Source organism: Symphalangus syndactylus, chromosome 15 (assembly GCF_028878055.3).
Source record: "Symphalangus syndactylus isolate Jambi chromosome 15, NHGRI_mSymSyn1-v2.1_pri, whole genome shotgun sequence".
In the NCBI taxonomy this organism is placed as follows: domain Eukaryota; kingdom Metazoa; phylum Chordata; class Mammalia; order Primates; family Hylobatidae; genus Symphalangus; species Symphalangus syndactylus.
The window spans coordinates 11,322,585-11,342,726 of NC_072437.2; the positions used below are offsets into that span (position 1 = coordinate 11,322,585).

General features: G+C 38.2%; 1 protein-coding gene across 3 annotated transcripts in view; it reads right to left on the reverse strand.

The window, feature by feature from the left end:
- Nucleotides 1–20,142, reverse strand: part of MYO16 (myosin XVI) — a 706,512-nt gene that overhangs the window by 294,277 nt on the left and 392,093 nt on the right. For all 3 annotated transcript variants that reach the window (XM_055244378.2, XM_063618637.1, XM_063618636.1), the window contains exons 15-16: nt 11,650–11,767; nt 1,554–1,701 (exon numbers count right to left, since the gene is read on the reverse strand). In XM_055244378.2, coding sequence (XP_055100353.2) covers nt 1,554–1,701; nt 11,650–11,767 — 266 coding nt within the window. The remainder of the gene's footprint in view (nt 1–1,553; nt 1,702–11,649; nt 11,768–20,142) is intronic.

Genomic DNA, 20,142 nt, shown 5'->3' on the forward strand with positions numbered 1-20,142 from the left:
CGTAGAGACATCTCCACAGATGCAAGTCACCTTTAAAGTGAAAACCAATTCTCTTGCATACTTAAAACCCCCAATCACTTCCAGACAACTCTGAAGGAAATCTAAATTTCTGAGCATGGCTGTTCTTTTCACGTTGTCTCTATTATCCTCCCTCTTTCCCATACAACTCTAATCTCAGCTTCTGGCTTTCATGTTGTCCCTCAAACATTGAGTATGTTTCCTCAGGCCCCTTGTACACTTCCATCTCCCTTGGACACCACATCAGATCTGTGAATGGCCTTCTCTGGTGTCTCTACCACAGGTACCACCTGGTAGGAGGCTCTCGATTAACCAATCCAAAAGCAGGACACCAACCTGCTCCTCTGTTCCCCAACCCTGATTTATTTTTCATCAGATCACCTCAACTATTACCAACCTGTTTATTAATGTCTCCCCAACCAGAATATAATGGCTTCAGATGGAGAAATAGCACAGCAAAGCAGAGAGAACTGGAGATATTTTTTTTTGCAGGCTTCAATCAGCCTCCTTGCGTACTCAAGAGGAGGGCTTGTTGGGGAAGTTCCCCCCCACCCACCAATTTGTTCTCTCAATAAGCACTTGGCCTTAACCACTGTCTTGACTACATGCAGGTGAGTGAAACAACCCTTCTGTGTGTGTGTGTGTGTGTGTGTATGTTTTCTCCTAGAGCATCCTTTATTTTTCTCACAAAAGTTCTCCTAAAATTGTGCAAACTCATACCATTCCTCTAGATCTAATAATAAACACCCAATAAGCCACAAATCAGGTATCAGCAGGTATCTGAAGTCAATCCACATGTCCTCAGAGTCTAGTTCCCACACCCCCTGCCACTGAATTGAGTTTGGATAAGAATCCAATTCTCTCTTGCACTCTTCTCCCACCCACTTCTCATCTGAACAGGATTCATTTCCCATACTGTTTCTTGTTCTCACCCTAATGCAAATCTGGACCAATCCCTGTGATGGAGACACACTAAACCAGGCAGTTAGCAGAAGTGCAAACATTGAGAAAACATTCTTCACTCACTGTCTGTACGGCCTGTCATTCCCATCATTCTCCTATGACCAAGGCATCCTAATTTTAACACAAGTGCTTTCTGCCTCCATTAAAGGAAATCAGCCCCTCAGGTTATGTGTGCTGTGCATCTTAATCCATGATGTACCTTCATCCAACACCAATGAATAATCATACTTACTCAAATAATATTGCCCATTATCTCAAAACAGGACCATGGATTAGGAATGCATAACTAATGTTATAGCCAAAATACTTAAAAGGAGTACAGGAGTTTATATATGCACAAGTTTTTTTCTGATCTGAAAACTAGTAAAATATAAGTTTGTTCTCACACATACAACTTCACCCATTCAGTAAACAGTTGGAACCTTGTTATGTGGATGGTTTCAACCTAACAGTATCCAACAGTTATCTTTTACTCACCATTTTGTCTCTGAAAAGTAAGAAGATAATTTAAGACTACCAAATTGCAATCACAATTTGAAGGCACAGCTTTTAGATACAAAATACTTACTCACCGGTGTGCACATAAATTATTAAGATGAAGTCCATATTTTTCTTCAGCAGATAACCCATCCATCAACAAGTAGAAAATGAGAAAATTGCTCTGGCCAAGAGGTTGTGAAACAAGTCTGGATTTCTCTAGCAAATATGTATAAATTCTGGCTGGTTGGGAAAAGAAAAGTGATTCCGTTAAATGGCAGTATTCATTTTCATAAATTAACACGTATTAATTAATTACAAGAGTACACGGACTGTTAATTTCTCCCTTTCCCATCTATTTACATTTTATTTTATTGTCTTTTTGCATTAGCTACGACTTTCAATATGATGCTGAAAAGACATGGTTTAAGGGGACATCCTTCCTTGTCCCATATGCAACAAAGAACTTGGTGCATAAATGTAATCTGAAAGAAGATTTGCTCTTGTCTGTAACGAAGTCTTTGAAATAAGTTTTGGAATCTTCCTCATTAATATCCCACTGTTTGAGAGTCCCGGCAATGTTGGTATGATGGATATTAACTTACACTGTTCAAAAAGTGCTCCACTAAAGGCACTGACAAGCATTCCCAGCAACTAGATCAGAATTATATATAGCCACACTATGAAGGCCCAGGGAGACAGACCATGGTCCCTCACTGCCAGAAACACTGGAGGAAACCCACTGCAGCAAAGGAAAATGCAATTTGAATTCACACAGATATAGTTTAATATACAGAATGTATTTGAGGATGAGGTGGATGAGGTGTCCAGAAAGTAACACATATCCAGTGTGAACAGTGTGTAGTCACCTTCTCCTTTTATTCTCACCACACATGTGTGGTAATAGGACTACTATCTAATGTTTATTTAGTCCTCTATTTTCAAAACTTTACAAAATAAAATAAAATATAACCCAATGCATAAATACAAGGTGTTGAAATTTATTTGATAGTAGTTGATTAACAATGCCAAAAAGATGCAATATGGTAATCACAGCCTCAATTTTGCTTTACATATGAAGATCAACAATTCAGAAGCTAGCATTTGTCAAAATTATGACTGTATGTTTGGCATGCTACAAATTTCATTGTTTCTGGAGCATTTAAAATATTAATATAGGTTTATTCTCATTATTATGAATAATCAGATTATGTATTTCAATTATATTTTTATTTATTTATGTATTTATTGAGACAGAGTCTCACTCTGTTGCCCAGGCTACAGTGCAGTGGCATGATCTTGGCTCACTGTAACCTCTGCCTCTCTGGTTCAAGTGATTCTCCCGCCTCAGCCTCCTGAGTAGCTGGGACCACAGGTGTGTGCCACCACACTGGCTAATTTTTGTATTTTTAGTAGAGACGGGCTTTTGCCACATTGGCCAGGCTGGTCTTGAACTCCTGACCTCAAGTGATCTGCCCACCTCGGCCTCCCAGGAATTACAGGGGTTAGCCACCAAGCCAGACCTGTATTTCAATTTTAAATGCAAATGTGAATTATTACAGTTTTCCTCTTTGAAGTAAGAATCCATTATCAGTATTATTTGGGTGAGGGGTGTTAAAGAATGGCAGTTCTTAGAAAGGCAAATAAATGGTTGTAATTATCTCATACATTTGAACTTTAAAAAAATCTCATGTAATGAATTTGCTAAGAATTATTCTAAAGTCCAGCCACTAAAAGCAAAAATGTGATGTCTCCCAATTTAATTGTCTGCAGCAAATCTGTTCTCACAACTGGAACCACTATTTACAGTGCCTTCCAATGCATTTAGTAAGTGGTCAATTTAGCTAATCAGATATCAGAGTTTTTAAAAATTTCAAAATTAATATCCCTTAGTATGAAAAGTTGTCTAAAGAGACAACTTTGGGAAAAGTTGCCAAGAGTGCATAAAGAACAGGTCTTTCAAAATATCCCTTTCACTGGTGACAGCAAAGCCCAAAGGTGATGGTAAAATTAGAACAGGGGTGCTGTGGAGCCCTGAATTAGCAATAAACCTCAGTGGATGAGCATGTGTGCTTGAATGTGTGTGCACAGGTCTCCATGAGAATCAATTAGGTGGCAATTTCAAGTTAAGTTTTAAATATTTTTTTCTTTTTTTCCCCCTTAAATTCTTTGCTGAAAATATTTTCTGTTTAATAATAATAATATTCATCTTGAATTAATTTACTACTCAAGAGGATATTTTTTAAAGACATTTTAAATAAAATTATCTTCCACTTTTTCCTAGCCTTTAGGCATGAAATATCAGATGAGAAGGGAGAACGAACTAATCATCTTGCTACCATTCTTGGAGAAATGGTTGGCTAACCCCCACCTATCCCAGCCAATATGCAAGCTCTGCTTGAAGCAGTATTCAAAACTAATCAAATTCCACATCATGGAGTCACTTCAATACGTTTCATCTAAATTCAAAAACAGTGTAATTATTAATCAACCTGGTTAGCTCATCTCCAGCAGTGAATAAAATTGCTGTGGATTAGCGGAATTCTGATCAGCAGGGTTTCAAAATATGTATACATCTTGAGTGAGTTTTTAGATGGAAGCAAACACAAGACAGCCCAAAATTCAAATTGCCATGAAACTCTAATATTCTTTCAAATGGAGAAATGCAGACTTTCTGTTCTGTCTGAAATGAAACGGTAAAAATGGTGGGAGTATGATGGGCTTCTAAGTTAAAAAGGTTTCAGGATGCATTCATGTAAGTGTTCATACACAGAAAGAAACATTCTACTAACCGAGTTCTTGACTTCTCAAGACTTCTATGTTTTAAAAGCTCTTTTATGTCAGAAATACTTTTGACTAGAAACATGCTTATAATTCTCTACAAGTGTCCACATATTCATATATGCATTTCAAAAAGTTTTGGTGTTGAAAAATATATATGTTTGCTGATTACATGTAACATAAAATGCAAAGTATTTCTAGTTCTAGATCCCTGAGGAATCGCCACACTGACTTCCACAATGGTTGAACTAGTTTACAGTCCCACCAACAGTGTAAAAGTGTTCCTATTTCTCCACATCCTCTCCAGCACCTGTTGTTTCCTGATTTTTTAATGATGGCCATTCTAACTGGTGTGAGATGGTATCTCACTGTGGTTTTGATTTGCATTTCTCTGATGGCCAGTGATGAGGAGCATTTCTTCATGTGTTTTTTGGCTGCATAAATGTCTTCTTTTGAGAAGTGTCTGTTCATGTCCTCTGCCCACTTTTTGATGGGGTTGTTTGTTTTTTTCTTGTAAATTTGTTTGAGTTCATTGTAGATTCTGGATATTAGCCCTTTGTCAGATGAGTAGGTTGCAAAAATTTTCTCCCATTGTGTAGGTTGCCTGTTCACTCTGATGATAGTTTCTTTTGCTGTGCAGAAGCTCTTTAGTTTAATGAGATCCCATTTGTCGATTTTGGCTTTTGTTGCCATTGCTTTTGGTGTTTTAGAAATACCATTTGACCCAGCCATCCCATTACTGGGTATATACCCAAAGGACTATAAATCATGCTGCTATAAAGACACATGCACACGTATGTTTATTGCGGCACTATTCACAATAGCAAAGAGTTGGAACCAACCCAAATGTCCAACAACGATAGACTGGATTAAGAAAATGTGGCACATATACACCATGGAATACTATGCAGCCATAAAAAATGATGAGTTCGTGTCCTTTGTAGGGACATGGATGAAACTGGAAAACATCATTCTCAGTAAACTATTGCAAGGACAAAAAACCAAACACCGCATGTTCTCACTCATAGGTGGGAATTGAATAATGAGAACTCATGGACACAGGAAGGGGAACATCACGCTCCGGGGACTGTTGTGGGGTGGGGGGAGGGGGGAGGGACAGCATTAGGAGATACACCTAATGCTAAATGACGAGTTAATGGGTGCAGGAAATCAACATGGCACATGGATACATATGTAACAAACCTGCACATTGTGCACATGTACCCTAAAACCCTAAAGTATAATAAAAAAAAAAAAAAAAGAAAAAAAATGCAAAGTATTTCATAGGGCTATACAGCTTTTGTTCATTATATAAAAAAAAGTGGCAGAAATAAACTTCCCTCTTTCAAGAAAGAAAAATTCCTGCCTTTGTTCTTCCCATTGACTTCCAGAAACTTCCAACACCCACTCTCACCGTGTCTCACCCATCTAGTTATGGGTACATGACCACGTAGGGCCTGTTTCCAGAAAGTATTGTCATGCCTTCAATTAGCAAGCACCAAAAACATACTATCAACGAATTAGGATAGCCAAATATTTTCTCTTTCACACCTATGCATTTCTTTCCATCTCATTATTCATGATCAGGGTGGTCATCACTTTGGTGGTATAACTTAAGTGCAAGTGCCTCCCACAGGAGTCAAATGGACGGACCCTGCTCTGGAGTCTGATGCTGCCAATCCCCGCAGCCCTCTGGGCTTCATTTTTCCTATCTGTAATATGAAGAAGAAAAGACGCAAAGGTCCCAAGGTCCCTCTGGACTCCAAGAGGAAGGTGCTACCACTTAAAGCACCTACCGTGTACCACACACTATTCCAGTGTCCTTCTAACATTGCCTCATTTAAATTATGTTGCAGGCCTTTTCACATTTAAGCCCAACTGTCTTGTCTCCTAAGCCCAGGCTGTTTGCAATAAAGGATGCTGCTCTTCACATAAGATCAACTAAAGCATTTCAAAACTTTTAAAAGAATGTCCTGCTAAGTATATAATTCTAAGACTAATTGATGATGGTAACAAAGATGATTATTCATCTGTTATTATGCCTCTATTTAACATCAGGATTTGGGGAAAAAAACACAAAGCAAAGGCCTTAATATATTTTCCATTTCATTTGCAGTAACTTTAAGGTTTAAATTTCCTAAACAGAACACATAGCCTGGCTATATTTACTGGAAGATATTTTCTATTGTTAGAAAATTTCAATTTCAACTTAAATACCCTTGGATACCTCCAGGGCACAAACATCAAAAGGCAAGTATTCTTGACATTCCTCAGGGGGACTCTAGACCTCCCTCCCTTTTGAGTTCCTCCCACTTATTTCTGGGAAAGGGAGAATCTAAGACTTGAAATAAAAGTGAAAGAAAAAGAAATCAGTGAGTGATTTAAAGAGCAATGTTAACCTACTGAATATGCATGGGAACGCTAAGAGTTTGGGGTGATGGCTATCCCCCTTGGACAGAAGAAGAAAATGAGGCATGGAAGATCCAGTGAGCTGCCCAAGGCCAGCGGGCACAAAGTAAACGAGCCAGGACTCAACCCTAGGCCTTGTGGCTCGTAAGGACTACAGAGGGAACTCAGAGCTTAGAATCAAGCCAACATCTGCCTTTTGAGCTTGCCGAATGCATTGCTGATGGTGATGAATTTGGCCCTCTGCACATTCTGGGTGCAGTTAAAAGCATGGCCTTATGGACTCTCAATGTCTTCCAGTCCTTTACAAGTAAGCTCTTGAGGAAAGTGTAAGAAAAGAAAAGTAAGCTCTTGAGGAAAGTGTAAGAAAAGAAAACAGTATCATCAAAAGAAACCACCCCCTAACCCACAGTAGCCATATGAGGCCATAAAATACTGTATTTCCTGGAAGGTGGTGATCTTCTAAAAGTCCTTCAACCTGTTTTTGGTGAACAGAATCCTCTTCAATAATGAATATTCCAGAGGAGATCATTTTCTTGTTTGAGAACTTATCTGGTCAATAGCTAAGATTTACCTTGGATAAACAGAATGACTCCGTTTTGAATATCTAGCTGCTAAGTGAGATTTGGGACATGGCTGGTCCTATGCTCTTTTCACAAGCCCCCTCAGCCAAATAAGATTCATGAAGATGCACTAAGGACAGTGTTCTTGGCACCCCTTTATTAGCACTGGCTCCTTTGCAGAGGCAGCCCGATTAAACCATTAATAGCTCCATCATGATACTAGAAATAGTCAACTTTAAAAGTGGTTTATTTCCAATGACATGAAAAGCAGCTGAAAGGAACACAGGAGACCATGGAGTCTGGTCCCCTAATTTTATAGCCGGGTAAAGAGAATCAGTGACATTCACCTATTCACCTGAGTTTACAAACCAATGGCCAACCTGCAATTCGATCTAGAAGGCCCTTTTCCATGTGCCCAGCTACCTTGCATGAAGATGGTTTTACAACTTGATTTGTTGCTCCCAGAAAACAGGTGATTTGCGTAAATTAGAAAAAGAAAGAGCTAATTAAAAATGTTGCGATCACATATTTTTGAAGATCAAAAAAATAAAGTGATTATTTGATAAGAATGAAGACAGTATATTATTTTACTTTATCTGCATATGTTTGGTGAGACAGTTTTGTGTACTATATAAAAAACTGCATACACTCTAAAGTGAATGAAAACTTTATAGTTTTGTACCCTTAAAAGACAAGGAATGATCTTGTGCAGAAGAGAAAGAATTGTCATTCCCTTTCCAGGAACAGGCCCTAAGTGGTCATGTACCCATAAGGAGATGGATGCAACAGGATGAGGGTGGGTGTTGGAAGTTTCTGGAAGTCAATGGGAAGGACAAGGGCAGGAACTTTTCTTTCTTGAGGGAGAAGAAAGTTTATTTCCCCCACTTATTTTTTCATAATGAACAAAATCTGTATAGCCCTACAAAATACTTCATTGCATATTATGTTACATTCAGTTTGTAAACACATATTTTCAGGACCAAAACATTTTGGAAAACATACATGAATATGCCATTAATATCATAAATTGACTTGTATGTCACACAATGTAAACCTCTTTGCATGCTCAGATGAAAAATACAAATTGGTAGGGATTCAGGCAATGATATTAGCAAATTACCTCAAGTCTCAAATAAAAGGTACTGTATGGCTAAAACTAAGTCATTGTTGGCAAAGTTTTCCTTTTACTTATACAGTAACTTTTTATAAACTTGTCTGTGCGGTGACAGTACGATGTTTTATAAGTCACTCAATCCTGAGGGAGAGTGACACTTACACCAGGGAACCTCAATAATTATATTCTAAAATAAATAATCAGATCGGGGAAAATACTGGACTAGAAGCCAGAGTAGAATGTTATTTATAAATTACATTTTCCCCCAAACAAGAAACAGTCCTTACTTATCTATAGTTCATGTTCCATAAAGCTGAGCGTGGTATTTTTTACATTATTATTTGTGGTTACATCTCTGAAGAAAGATTTGACATTAAATTATAAAAGTGTAACTAATAGCAACAATGAAAGTAACAGCATCTAGCAACCTTCAAGTTAGTATGATACTCACTGTCCAGTAAAATGGTAACAACTATTTCATCAATGCTGGTAATTTAAAGAAAAACAATCTACCATAAAGTATAAACTTAATCTGTAATCAACACTTATTTGACCTGGTTTGAGGTAGAGTAGCCTCACTCCAATTTGATTAACTATTTTAGTGAACATATACAATTCAGAATGCTTTTACAGGGGACTGACTTGAACGCCTCAGCTCTCTTTAAAATGTATGTGAAGTAGTTTATGTGTTTTTTTAATTTTTCTTTTATAAAGAGTCTTGGCAGCAGATGGAATTATTTAAAAGTATCACTAACGTATAACGAAAGTATCATTTACTGATAGCTCCTTAAAGTGTTCAGTGCCTATTTTTTTGAGCAGTGATGATTTTGTTCTTAAACTGAAAATCATTTTAAAGTAAAAATTCATACAATAGATCTCCATTACTCTTTGTTGCAGGATGGATTTTGTCCTACAAAAAAACATATATACATATTGAAGTCTTCCTCCTTAATACCTTGGAATGAAACCTTCTTTGGGAATAGCATCAATGCAGAGATACAGTAGTCACCCCTTATCTTCAGTTGATACATTCTAAGATCCCCAGTGGAACCCTGAAACTGAGGATACTACCAACCCCTGTATACATGATGTTTTTCCTATACATACACATCTGTGATAAAATTTAACTTCTAAATTTGGCACAGCAAGAAATTAACACAGCAACTAATAATGCAATAGAACAATTATAACAATATGCTGTTCACAGTTCCAGGGGTAGGAGATTGTTTCCTACCATGGATCTTAGCAACCTCAGCATACAATTTGTTTTCTTTCCTTATTAAGTTGAGAACTTTCACCTTTTCATTAAAAGGAAGCTGAGGCCATTATTAAGTAAAATAAGAGTTACTTGAACACAAGCACCAGGAAACTGGCACCATCTGATAACTGAGAGAGCTTCTAAGTGATTAACAGGCGGGTAGCGGAGACATCGTGGATACACTGAACAAAGGGGTGATTCACTTCCCAGCCTGGATGGAGCTGAAGGTCAGGAGATTTCATCACATTACTCGGAATAACATGCAATTGAAAACTTATGAACTGTTTATTTTGAGAATTTTCTATTTAAAATTTTTGGGCCGCAGTTGAACTCCGGTAACTGAAAGCGTAGAAAGCAAAACCTTAGTTTAGGGTGAAACTACTATACTCAAGTTACAATAAGGTCATACTGGAGTAGCGTGCCTCCTAATCCAAGGTGACCAGTGTCCTTTGGAGAAGAGAAGAGGCACAGGGAGAAGGTCATCAGTCAATAGAGGCAGAGACTGGAGCAATGCATCTCCAAGCCAAGGAACACTAAAGATGAGCAGCAACCATCAGAGCTAGGAACGGGCAGGGGAGGTCCCCCCAGAGAAGTCAAGAGCTCGTGCGTCTACAGACACCTGAATTCCAGACTTCTAATCTCCAGGACTGTGAGACAATTAATTTCTGTTGTTTCCAGCCACCACATTGGTGTTCATTTGCTACTGCATTTGCATTTAACCTTGTAACTTCAACATCTAAACATCTAAAAGCATCTTTTCTTTTATTTATTTATTTATTTATTTATTTTTGAGATGGAGTTTCGCTCTCGTTGCCCAGGCTGGAGTGCAATAGTGTGATCTCTCCTCACGGCAACCTCCGCCTCCTGGGTTCAAACGATTCTCCCGTCTCAGCCTCTCGAGTAGCTGGGATTACAGGCATGCGCCACCACACCTGGATAATTTTGTATTTTTAGTAGAGATGGGGTTTCTCTATGTTGGTCAGGCTGGTCTCAAACTCCTGACCTCAAGAAATCCACCCGCCTCGGCCTCCCAAAGTGCTGGGATTTCAGGCGTGAGCCACCACGCCAGGCTCATACTGTTTTTATGCATGTTATTTATCACATTTCATTAGTAGAAATCTGATTCTGACATAGATTTGCTGCAAAATACAATGTTTTTGTTTCTAGATTACGGTCAAAACTAACTTTTTTTTTCCTGAAGGGAAAATACGGTAACTTTAAAAAGCCAAAGAAAATTAAGCTCTTTCAGAAATCTTTTATAATAATTGGCAAATGTTTATGTACTGACAGCTGTTGTAAAAGTTTTTAAAAATATTCAATTACTTCAAGTATATCAAAAATTCTACCTACAATTGTATTTATATTGTTAATTTGCATTAATAATCTGTTTTAATTGGAAAGATGTAAAATCCTAGGTGAATTCTAAATCAGCTGAATTTTAAATAAGGAGTTTTCATAAAATATACTTTAAGTATTTAAATCAAATACGAAACAGTGTCTGTTTGGGTTTAGTTTGGCAATTATTTTGATGTTTAGATTTAATTCAATCATTTAACTATATGGATTCAGTTTTATTTCAAATAGATTTCAATGTGTATTATGTGAAGAAATGATATATAATACTAAGGTATTATTTATTTAATTAAAGTATTTGAGTTTGTTTCTATGTTCAGCAAGGATAATTCAGCTATGTTTGGTTTGGGTTTGGTTTCTCATTATATAGCCTATACAAAAATCATCTTGAAAAGGTCCAGCTTGCATTTGAGAATATTTTTTAATTCACAATAACTTCAGCACTTATCACCTGACATCCCAGGTATGTATACACACACACACACACACACTCACTCACACACCCTCAACTGAGTGCCTGAGTATTGATCCTTTTTCTAATGTAATACAAACTTTCCAGAAGTATCTTAAGCTGTTTACAGACACAGTCATGAAGAAGAACAGGTTTTCTCTCCCAGCATTGCTTCATACATGGTGTCTCCATCGCGTGCCTGTGTGTGACATGGCCGCACGCTGGCTCGGCACAGGAAATCCACATTGTCAAATACTGCACTTACCTCCAGTTAGCTGTCGTTTCCTCTCACAGAACTGCAGTTCGAAATACTTGATGAAGCAACTGGACAAATCATTAAGTGTGGTCTTGGCATGTCCAAAGGCTTCTAAGATGCACATGACCTGTGGGAGAGGAGATTATTTTACTGAACTGCTCATATTTTAAAAAATAAAATTGATGAGTAATAGCGATGATGCAGCGAATAATACTTCTTGGTCTGAAAGTTTCTATCCTGCTCATATAATGCTACATTGAATTTTTAAGACTCCTTTTTCCTCAAAGGCAAGCCACTAGCATCCTATGTCTCAAATTGTGGCTACTGTTCATGAAGCAATAGTAGACAGATTGCTTCACGACACTGCACTCTCCCTGTACATAAGAGAAGGAAAGCCGTTCTCTTCACACAAAGCCCCAAGCTTAACAAATGTTACCGAGAGTTCAAACCTGAATAGAACAGTAAAATAGCGTTTGCATTTTGGAAGGGAAGGAGTCATTTGAATTAATATAAGCAAAAGTCAGAATTTATTTTACAATAATACATTTATTTAAACATCGGCATAGAACATTCCTTTGAATACTTATTTACTTTCCACTCATACTCTTTTCAACCCTGACCCCCATTTATCCTCCCTGTACCGTGCTTTTGCCTCACACCAACTATTCTCTCTCACAGGGCAGCGGTGAAACTCCCAGCTGAGCTGCCGTGCCACCTTCTCTCGCTGCCCTGTGCTTTGTTGCAGACTGGCAGGTTTGTGGCTTTGCAATGCTATGATAAAGCTCCTCAGGCCAACCCTGGGGGCTGAAATTCTTCCTTGACATGTTTCCTTGAGCATTAACAGTAGAATAAAAGTCACTGCTTCTTCATCAATTGACTCTGCCTGTGAACGCGATGGGGACCAAGCAATTCTCCAAAATGTATGAAAATCTGGAGGGTTCAAGGGTGTCTCTTGCATGACAGTTACGTTCCATGCGGTTTCTGCATCGGCCACAGGAGGGAGCACAATAACACCTTATTGATACATGGACTAGTTTTCCTGTTCCCTAGTGTTTCTAATAGCGTTTTTTGATAACACTATCCTATTTTTTGTAAGTGCTTTGATCTCACTTTTATTTCTTATTTTTTATTTTATTTTTTGAGACAGAGTCTCACTCTGTCATCCAGGCTGGAGTGCAGTCATGCGAACTCAGCTCACTGCAGTGGTGTGATCTCGGCTTACTGCAACCTCTACCTCCTGGATTCAAGCAATTCTCCTGCCTCAGCCTCTGGAGTAGCTGGGATTACAGGGGCATGCCACTACGCCCAGCTAATTTTTATATTTTTAGTAGTAGAGACAGGGTTTCGCCATGTTGGCCAGGCTGGTCTCAAACTCCTGACCTCAGGTGATCCGCCCACCTCGGCCTCCCAAAGTGCTGGGATTATAGGCATGAGCCACCGCGTGTGGCCGCTTTGATCCCACTTTTAAATTTCCTGGCATCTGCTACATTAAGGTGTTGAATTAACCTGGAAGTATTTTATACTGTGAAAGATTGTAAAATAGTTTGACGCTAACCACAAATTAAAAAATGCTACAAGTTGTAACAGTGAAGTATGTTAAAACTTCTGTGTTAGAAGTTTGAATTTTGGAGACAAACATATATTAAGTCCTTACAAAAACTTTATGGTTTAGGTCTATATATAATAACCTAATTTTAAAGATGATAAAAGTAAATTGATAGCAGTGATGATAGCAATGTTTTCTGGAAAAAAAATGAAACAGTACTTAGTAACTGTTCGTTTTTGTATTTCATATTTCATAATATGAAATATGTAGTGACATACATACTATGAAAATAAGAGCGTTATGATAGCACATTTTAAATATTAATATTACATTAAACAATTATTTTAAAAGTCATAAAAATAGGATAATCTTTAAAAATATTTTGCTTCTAGTTATTCTGGTGTTGGGTCTGATAAGTAATGTTTTGATTATTCTTGGAAAAAGGACATGACAGGTAATTAATAACTTGTTCCCCAAACAGTCAATATAGGGAAATGGTTAAACGCATGTTCCTGGGAGTGAGAAGGAGTTACCCCCCACACCCCAACACTGCTAATGAGAAATTATGTAGCACGGAGGAGGTCCCCTGAATTCCTCAAACCTCATTTTCCTTAATTCTCACGCAGGAATAACTCCTTCAGTGTTTGTCAGTGTCCGCTGTGTAAAGCACTCAGCTTTATGTCTGGCACAGACAAAACATTCAGCAAATAACAACAGTGAATTTTACTTCTGTGAATAGCAATAGACAATGTTCCTGTCATGCTCACTATGTGCCAGGCAGTGTTCTAACGGGTGATGTGTCTGTGCATGTGTGTTCTCTGTTAACTCTCGGGACCAGTGTATATTTTACACTGCTTTACAGAAAAAAGGATATAGACCAAGTAGTTTTCCCAAGGCTCAAAGGTTGTCAGCAATGGAGCTGGGAGTTGAACCCAGGTGAGCTGGCTTTCAGAATCACACACTTAACCACTGCACTATGCCGTAATTAGTGCTGAAGTACCAAGAGAGACATAGAAGGCATGAAATGAATATAAAACCACAACTACTTAACAATATGTAAATATCCCATGGCATTCTTTCACTGTACGTTGTCGTCCACGAGTCAATATTAAAATGCTAAATAAACTATTCAATAACCAGTTTTTTATCTTTAATTAGCCACTTGGCCAATAGGTGGCACTAAATAAATGTATTAAGAGAAATACTGAACGAAAGAAAACTGGCATTATTCCGCTGCTCACCTTGATTTCAAAAACAATGACAATTTTGCACAGTAACAAAATTTAAATAAAAATATAAATAAAGAAAATTAAATATATATATATTTTCCTCAATATTTACTTATTCAAATTTTATTGACTTTTTTTTCTATTTATAATGTATGGTATTTTTTCTATAAATTTATGTCCCTATAAGTTGTGGACTATTATGGTAGGAATTAATCTACTGTATTTTCTAAAAGGAAAAACTTGTGGCATCCTCTATAAAAAATATTAACTCAATCGGTATCAGCCCATCACTCTGCTCTCTGAAAGCTATTGCATAGTGAATGCTTATTTAAGTGATTTCAACGGAATTGAATATTCTTAAAGTTGAAATTCATTTGTACCAGAGTTGGTGAAGGTTCCAGGTAGTTTCTTCCTGAAACATGACTTTTCTGCTCCAATAAATTTAATGTCATGGAAAGTCCCCTGCTTCCAATGTTTGAAATTCAAATGCAGGGGTTAGAAACAAAACAGCCCTTCCTAACTGCTCTTAGCTGCTCTGAAACTCAATGGGAGAACAAAGCCATGTCTGTGGTGATCGGGTTCCATCCATCTACCCAGTGGGTAAAGTGCACTTGAAGCACAGGACAAAGGCAGGTGAGCTCATGGAGGCTTTTAAGATGGGCCAAATGAGGTGTAAGACTGACAAGTATTTCAGTCACGTCTCATAAGAATAAGGGTTTGACCTGCATATAATCGCCAAAAGTCATGCCTGGACCTCAATGCTGCACTTTCTCACTTCCTAGTTGTTACCAACTAAATCTTCCTCTTTCCCTCTCTTCTCCCCAAACCTCCTTCAGGGAGAGTACTGTGTGCTGTGACAGTGTGAAACTTACAGTTTCCACCCAAACCCTTTCATTTTGGGTTCTCTGGCTTCCCATACTCCACTGAGATGGCCATCTTTAATTTTAACAATGATGCCATTATTGTCAACCACAGGAACACTTTCTCTACTCCTCAGTGTCTGCACAGTACTACACTGAAGACCACCCCAATACATCCTGACTGACATGGTTTGGCTCTGTGTCCCCACCCAAATCTCGAGTCGAATTGTAATCCCCACATGTCCAAGGAGAGACCTGGTGGGGGGTGATTGAATCATGGGGGCAGTTTTCCCCATGCTGTTCTCATGATCATGAGGGCATTCTCATGAGATCTATGGTTTAAAACTGGCAGTTTCCCCTGCGCACGCTCTCTCTCCTGCCATCATGTAAGACGTGCCTTGCTTCTTTCTTCTTCACCTCCTGCCATGACTGTAAGTTTCCTGAGGCTTCCCCAGCCATGCAGAACTGTGAGTCAATTAAACTTCCTTTTTTTTTTTTTTAATAAATTTCCTAGTCTCACGTAGTATCTTTATGACAGTATGAGAACAGACTAGTACACTGACTTTTATTTCTCTATCATTCTTTTACTACACATTATTTGGTAACTGCTAATCCAAATGACCTCCAATGAGTATTTTCCTAGGATTCGAGGCAAAATTGTCTCCTTTACAATGAACCAGGCTCTCTCAGTGGAATGGACAGTTTGTGTGCTTGCTACACACCTGATCCCACCTGCCAGCACTCCCCATGTTGGTCCGTGTGATATTCCAGAGTGGAGTCTCACAACCAAATATGGCTAAACCGTGTCTCTAATCAGCTCATTGTCCTCTCCTCCTACGGCCACCTACTGAACTTTCCTTTCATCTTATCCTGACCTTCAAACTTTCTACTAGATAGCTCCATAGATCAAGGCTGTTCAAGGATGTTCTTTTCTACTCATTTCCTTAATCAGATTTTCCTTTCAGGAAGTATAGGAAGTGCTCACTTATTATCATCAATAGGTTCTTGGAAATTTCTACTTTAAGCAAAACAACGTTCCTTCTAATGCAACCAATTTTATCACAGACTAATTGATATAAACAAGAGTTCTTACAGCAGACAGGAAATAGTTTTGCTTAAAGTCACAGTTTCCAAGAACCCATCAATGACATTGTGAAGATTTATTGTACTGGTTCATCTCTTAAATATACTTAATTTCACGAAACCCTCTAATTTTATAAGGATTTACAGTAAATTAAAAAATGTATTCAATCCTTGCATTTAATTCCTGTACATATACTCGGATGATTTACAGATATGATGGCTGATGATTTTCATGAACATCTTGGACACTGAATGATATTCATATGGATAATAATTTAAAGGGAAACAATAAAACCATAGCTGACATGGAATTTAAATATTGGGCAATATTTTTTTATGAGACTAGAAGTCATTTATTTATGACATTTTTTATTTGTCATGAGGAGTGAATAAAACACACAAGTTAACTAGAATTAGTTTTACTTGAAATACGCACTGATATTATAATCTGGACTCCCAGATGCTAATTGATTTGGAAGGGTTATATCTACCTGATCCAAAGGAATGCATTTTAGAATGTATTCGTTTGAACTAAAATTTAAAGCCAATTTACATAAGGTAGTAGAGAATGCATTGTAGAAATTATACAGCCTGCTGTCTCCCAAATGATCATTTTAATAGATGATTGTTTATAATTTTGAGGGGAAACTATTGTTCCTTGTCATTATGATTAAATCATCAGTTTCTGTTATTTCTGTTAGTTAACTTGAGGCTATTTTATAACCATGTTGTTTTACACATACTCTAACTCTTAAGTGTCAGTTGTTAAGATATTAACGTATTTGAACAAAGAAGATAGGCTATGATATTTTCCCAAGTTGACTCTCAATGTTAAATTATTTTGAGCGGCCAGGTGCAGTGGCTCACACCTGTAATCCCAGCACTTTGGAAGGCCGAGGCGGGTAGATCACTTGAGGTCAGGAGTTCAAGACCAGCCTGGCCAACATGGTGAAACCCCATCTCTACTAAAAAATACAAAAATTAGGCAGGTGTGGTGGCACACACCTGTAATCCCAGCTACTTGGGAGGCTGAGGCAGGAGAATTGTTTGAACCTAGGAGATGGAGATTGCAGTGAGCCGAGATCACACCACTGCACTCCAGCCTGGGCGACAGAGCAAGACTCTATTTCAAAAAAAAAAAAATTATTTTGAGCTTGCTGTAGAATTATGCAGATGCTCAATACAGTATGAGCTTAATAAACGGTTATAAATTAAAGTCATTAATGAACACACATGATACCACAGATATTCAAAAAACTAATTAATTATGCATTCTCTTTAAAGAGAAAAGTCTACAGAATCAGACATAAGCTTAGGGATCTATTAGAGCAGAATAAATTTTAAAATTACTTATAATTCACAAGTATAAAATATGCAAAATAATACTAATTTATTAATTAAAAATCAGTTATTCTCATTTCTAAATGAAGAATCAGATACTATAAATTTCCAGAACATGCCAACTAACCGCCACCATGGTAGAAGTCACTCTACACTGTAGCAGCCAGATAAAAAAGCAGGTGACACAGAAACCAACACAAATAGCACAATAATCGTTGTGCAGTATATTTCCATATTTTTAACTTTTGAACCTTTAGATGGCATTGATTTAGGAAATGATATAAGTGCAGCTGTCTTGCACGAATATAATCAGACACTTTTAAATATAAAATTATGACTGAAATGCAGGTATCCTTCTGTAAATGTGTGTACGACCAGACACATGTCAGCATCAGAGGCACCTCAGTGGAAATTTCACACTGCATCAATATCACACTTGAAATAAGTGCCAATAGAAACTTTTATACTATTGTAACATGGCCTATGATGTGTATATGCATTATTTTTTGTCAAGGCAATGATACAGCACATATGTACATTATTTCTTGAATGTTATAAATAGAATATTGATTTGTTTATAGAAAATCTTATGTTCTGTTAGTGTGTATGTGGAATTGAACACGATTTTCCATATATGCATTTAGTGTTCTCTTGACCTGCGAGATAATAAGAATTTTTTTTAACAAATGTGTCTTTCCTACAATGGAAAACAAAATAAAAGGTGTATAAAAAGGAAGAGAGGTAGAAAAATCCCACTATCTAACAAAAGCCGGGCAGGTAAGACAAATTGAAGAAAATGTCAATGTTAGTTCTATAAATCACATATAAGGACACACACACAGGCCAAATGTACAGCCTCCTGATGACATACAAACGGGTTGTCCACAGTAAATGTATTTGATAATGTAAAGTTAACTAAGGAACTTAACTTAGGAAACTGGGGGTGATTAAATGTTTCTCCGATACCGTCACAATACTTATTTCAGTTTATTCCCCACATAGAAACTTATTTCCGTCTATTCCCCCACTTATTTCAGTTTATTTATTCCCCACATAGAAACTGAGCTCCTATCGGGCTGTTGAGACAGCAGCTCTGAATTCCAGGGACAGGCACTGGGTAGCCCTTTATATTAATGGATGCTTGTGGAGTGAGAAAGCAAATGAATGAGACTGCACGGGCCAGGCTGAGAGGGATACATGCTCAAAGATGGCTTCAGCATAGAGTAAGAGGAAGCGGATACAGTGTTCTAAGATTAGACAAGAAAAGAAAGACAACAGCAAACATAACATTGCCAGAAAGAATGTCAGGCCATGCCGACTTACTGGCGTTGATGTAAAGGGAACAGAGACTCACTCAAGGGCTTTGAACAAAGGAGTCTCTGGTGATACAGGCTGATGGCAGTTCACCAGCATCAACTCTCCTCTTCTTCCATTTACCGGTTGAAGTTGAATACATGGCTGCCTAGTTAGCAATGAGTCCTAACTAGACAGCAGCATGACTAAGTTCAAGCCCATAACTGTGATGAGAAGACAGGTAGCCCCTCTGCACATGATGAGCCTTCTCCCTGGACTGGGGCTTGCTGCTCCCTTTCTCTGAGCAGGTGAGAAAGTGTCTGGGGAGTGACAGGGCCTGGGCCCTACGTGACCCTGGGGAGCAGAGCTACCAACCATGGCCGGCCACAGGGACATGCACTAGAGGATGGCCAAGAATGGAAAAAGAAAGAGAGCAACTTAGAACAGTCTCAAAGATAATGCCATGTGAGAAGATGACTCCACAGCAGCAATGACTGTGGGCCTGAAGGAAACTGGACAGACTAAAGAGCTAGGAGTGATAGGATATTCAGAATGTGTTGGAAATAGAGAAACTTAGTACGATGCAGTGGTTCATGCCTGTAATCCCAGCACTTTGGGAGGCTGAGGCACGTGGATCACTTGAGCCCAGCAGTTCGAGACCAGCTTGGGAAACATGGGAGATCCAGTCTCCACAAGAAAAAAAAAAAAATACAAAAATTAGCTAGGCATAGAGACACATGCCTGTGGTCCCAGCTACTGGCAAGGATGAGGTGGGAGGATCGCTTCAGCCCAGGAAGTTGAGGCTGAGGTGAGTGGTGATCGTATCACTGCACTCCAGCCTGGGTGTCAGAGCGAGACCCTGTCTCCAAAATAAATAACAGTAAATAAATAAATAAAAATAAAAAAGAAAGACTTCAATTTTGGCCACATCTTTGCAGTACACTGTGGCATGTCCAGGAAGTTCGTTGGACAGGCAGGTCTGCATCTTAAGAGTGAGAGGCAGTGTGGAGATTAGGGTTGGGAGCTGCTGGTGTACCCATGGCACTGAGTCATGATGATCAGCATAAGCAAGGGTGGAGTATCCTCTAAAATAATATTTTATTTCAACCTTAGGACAATCATCAAGAACTTCCAGGCATCTGGAGTGATT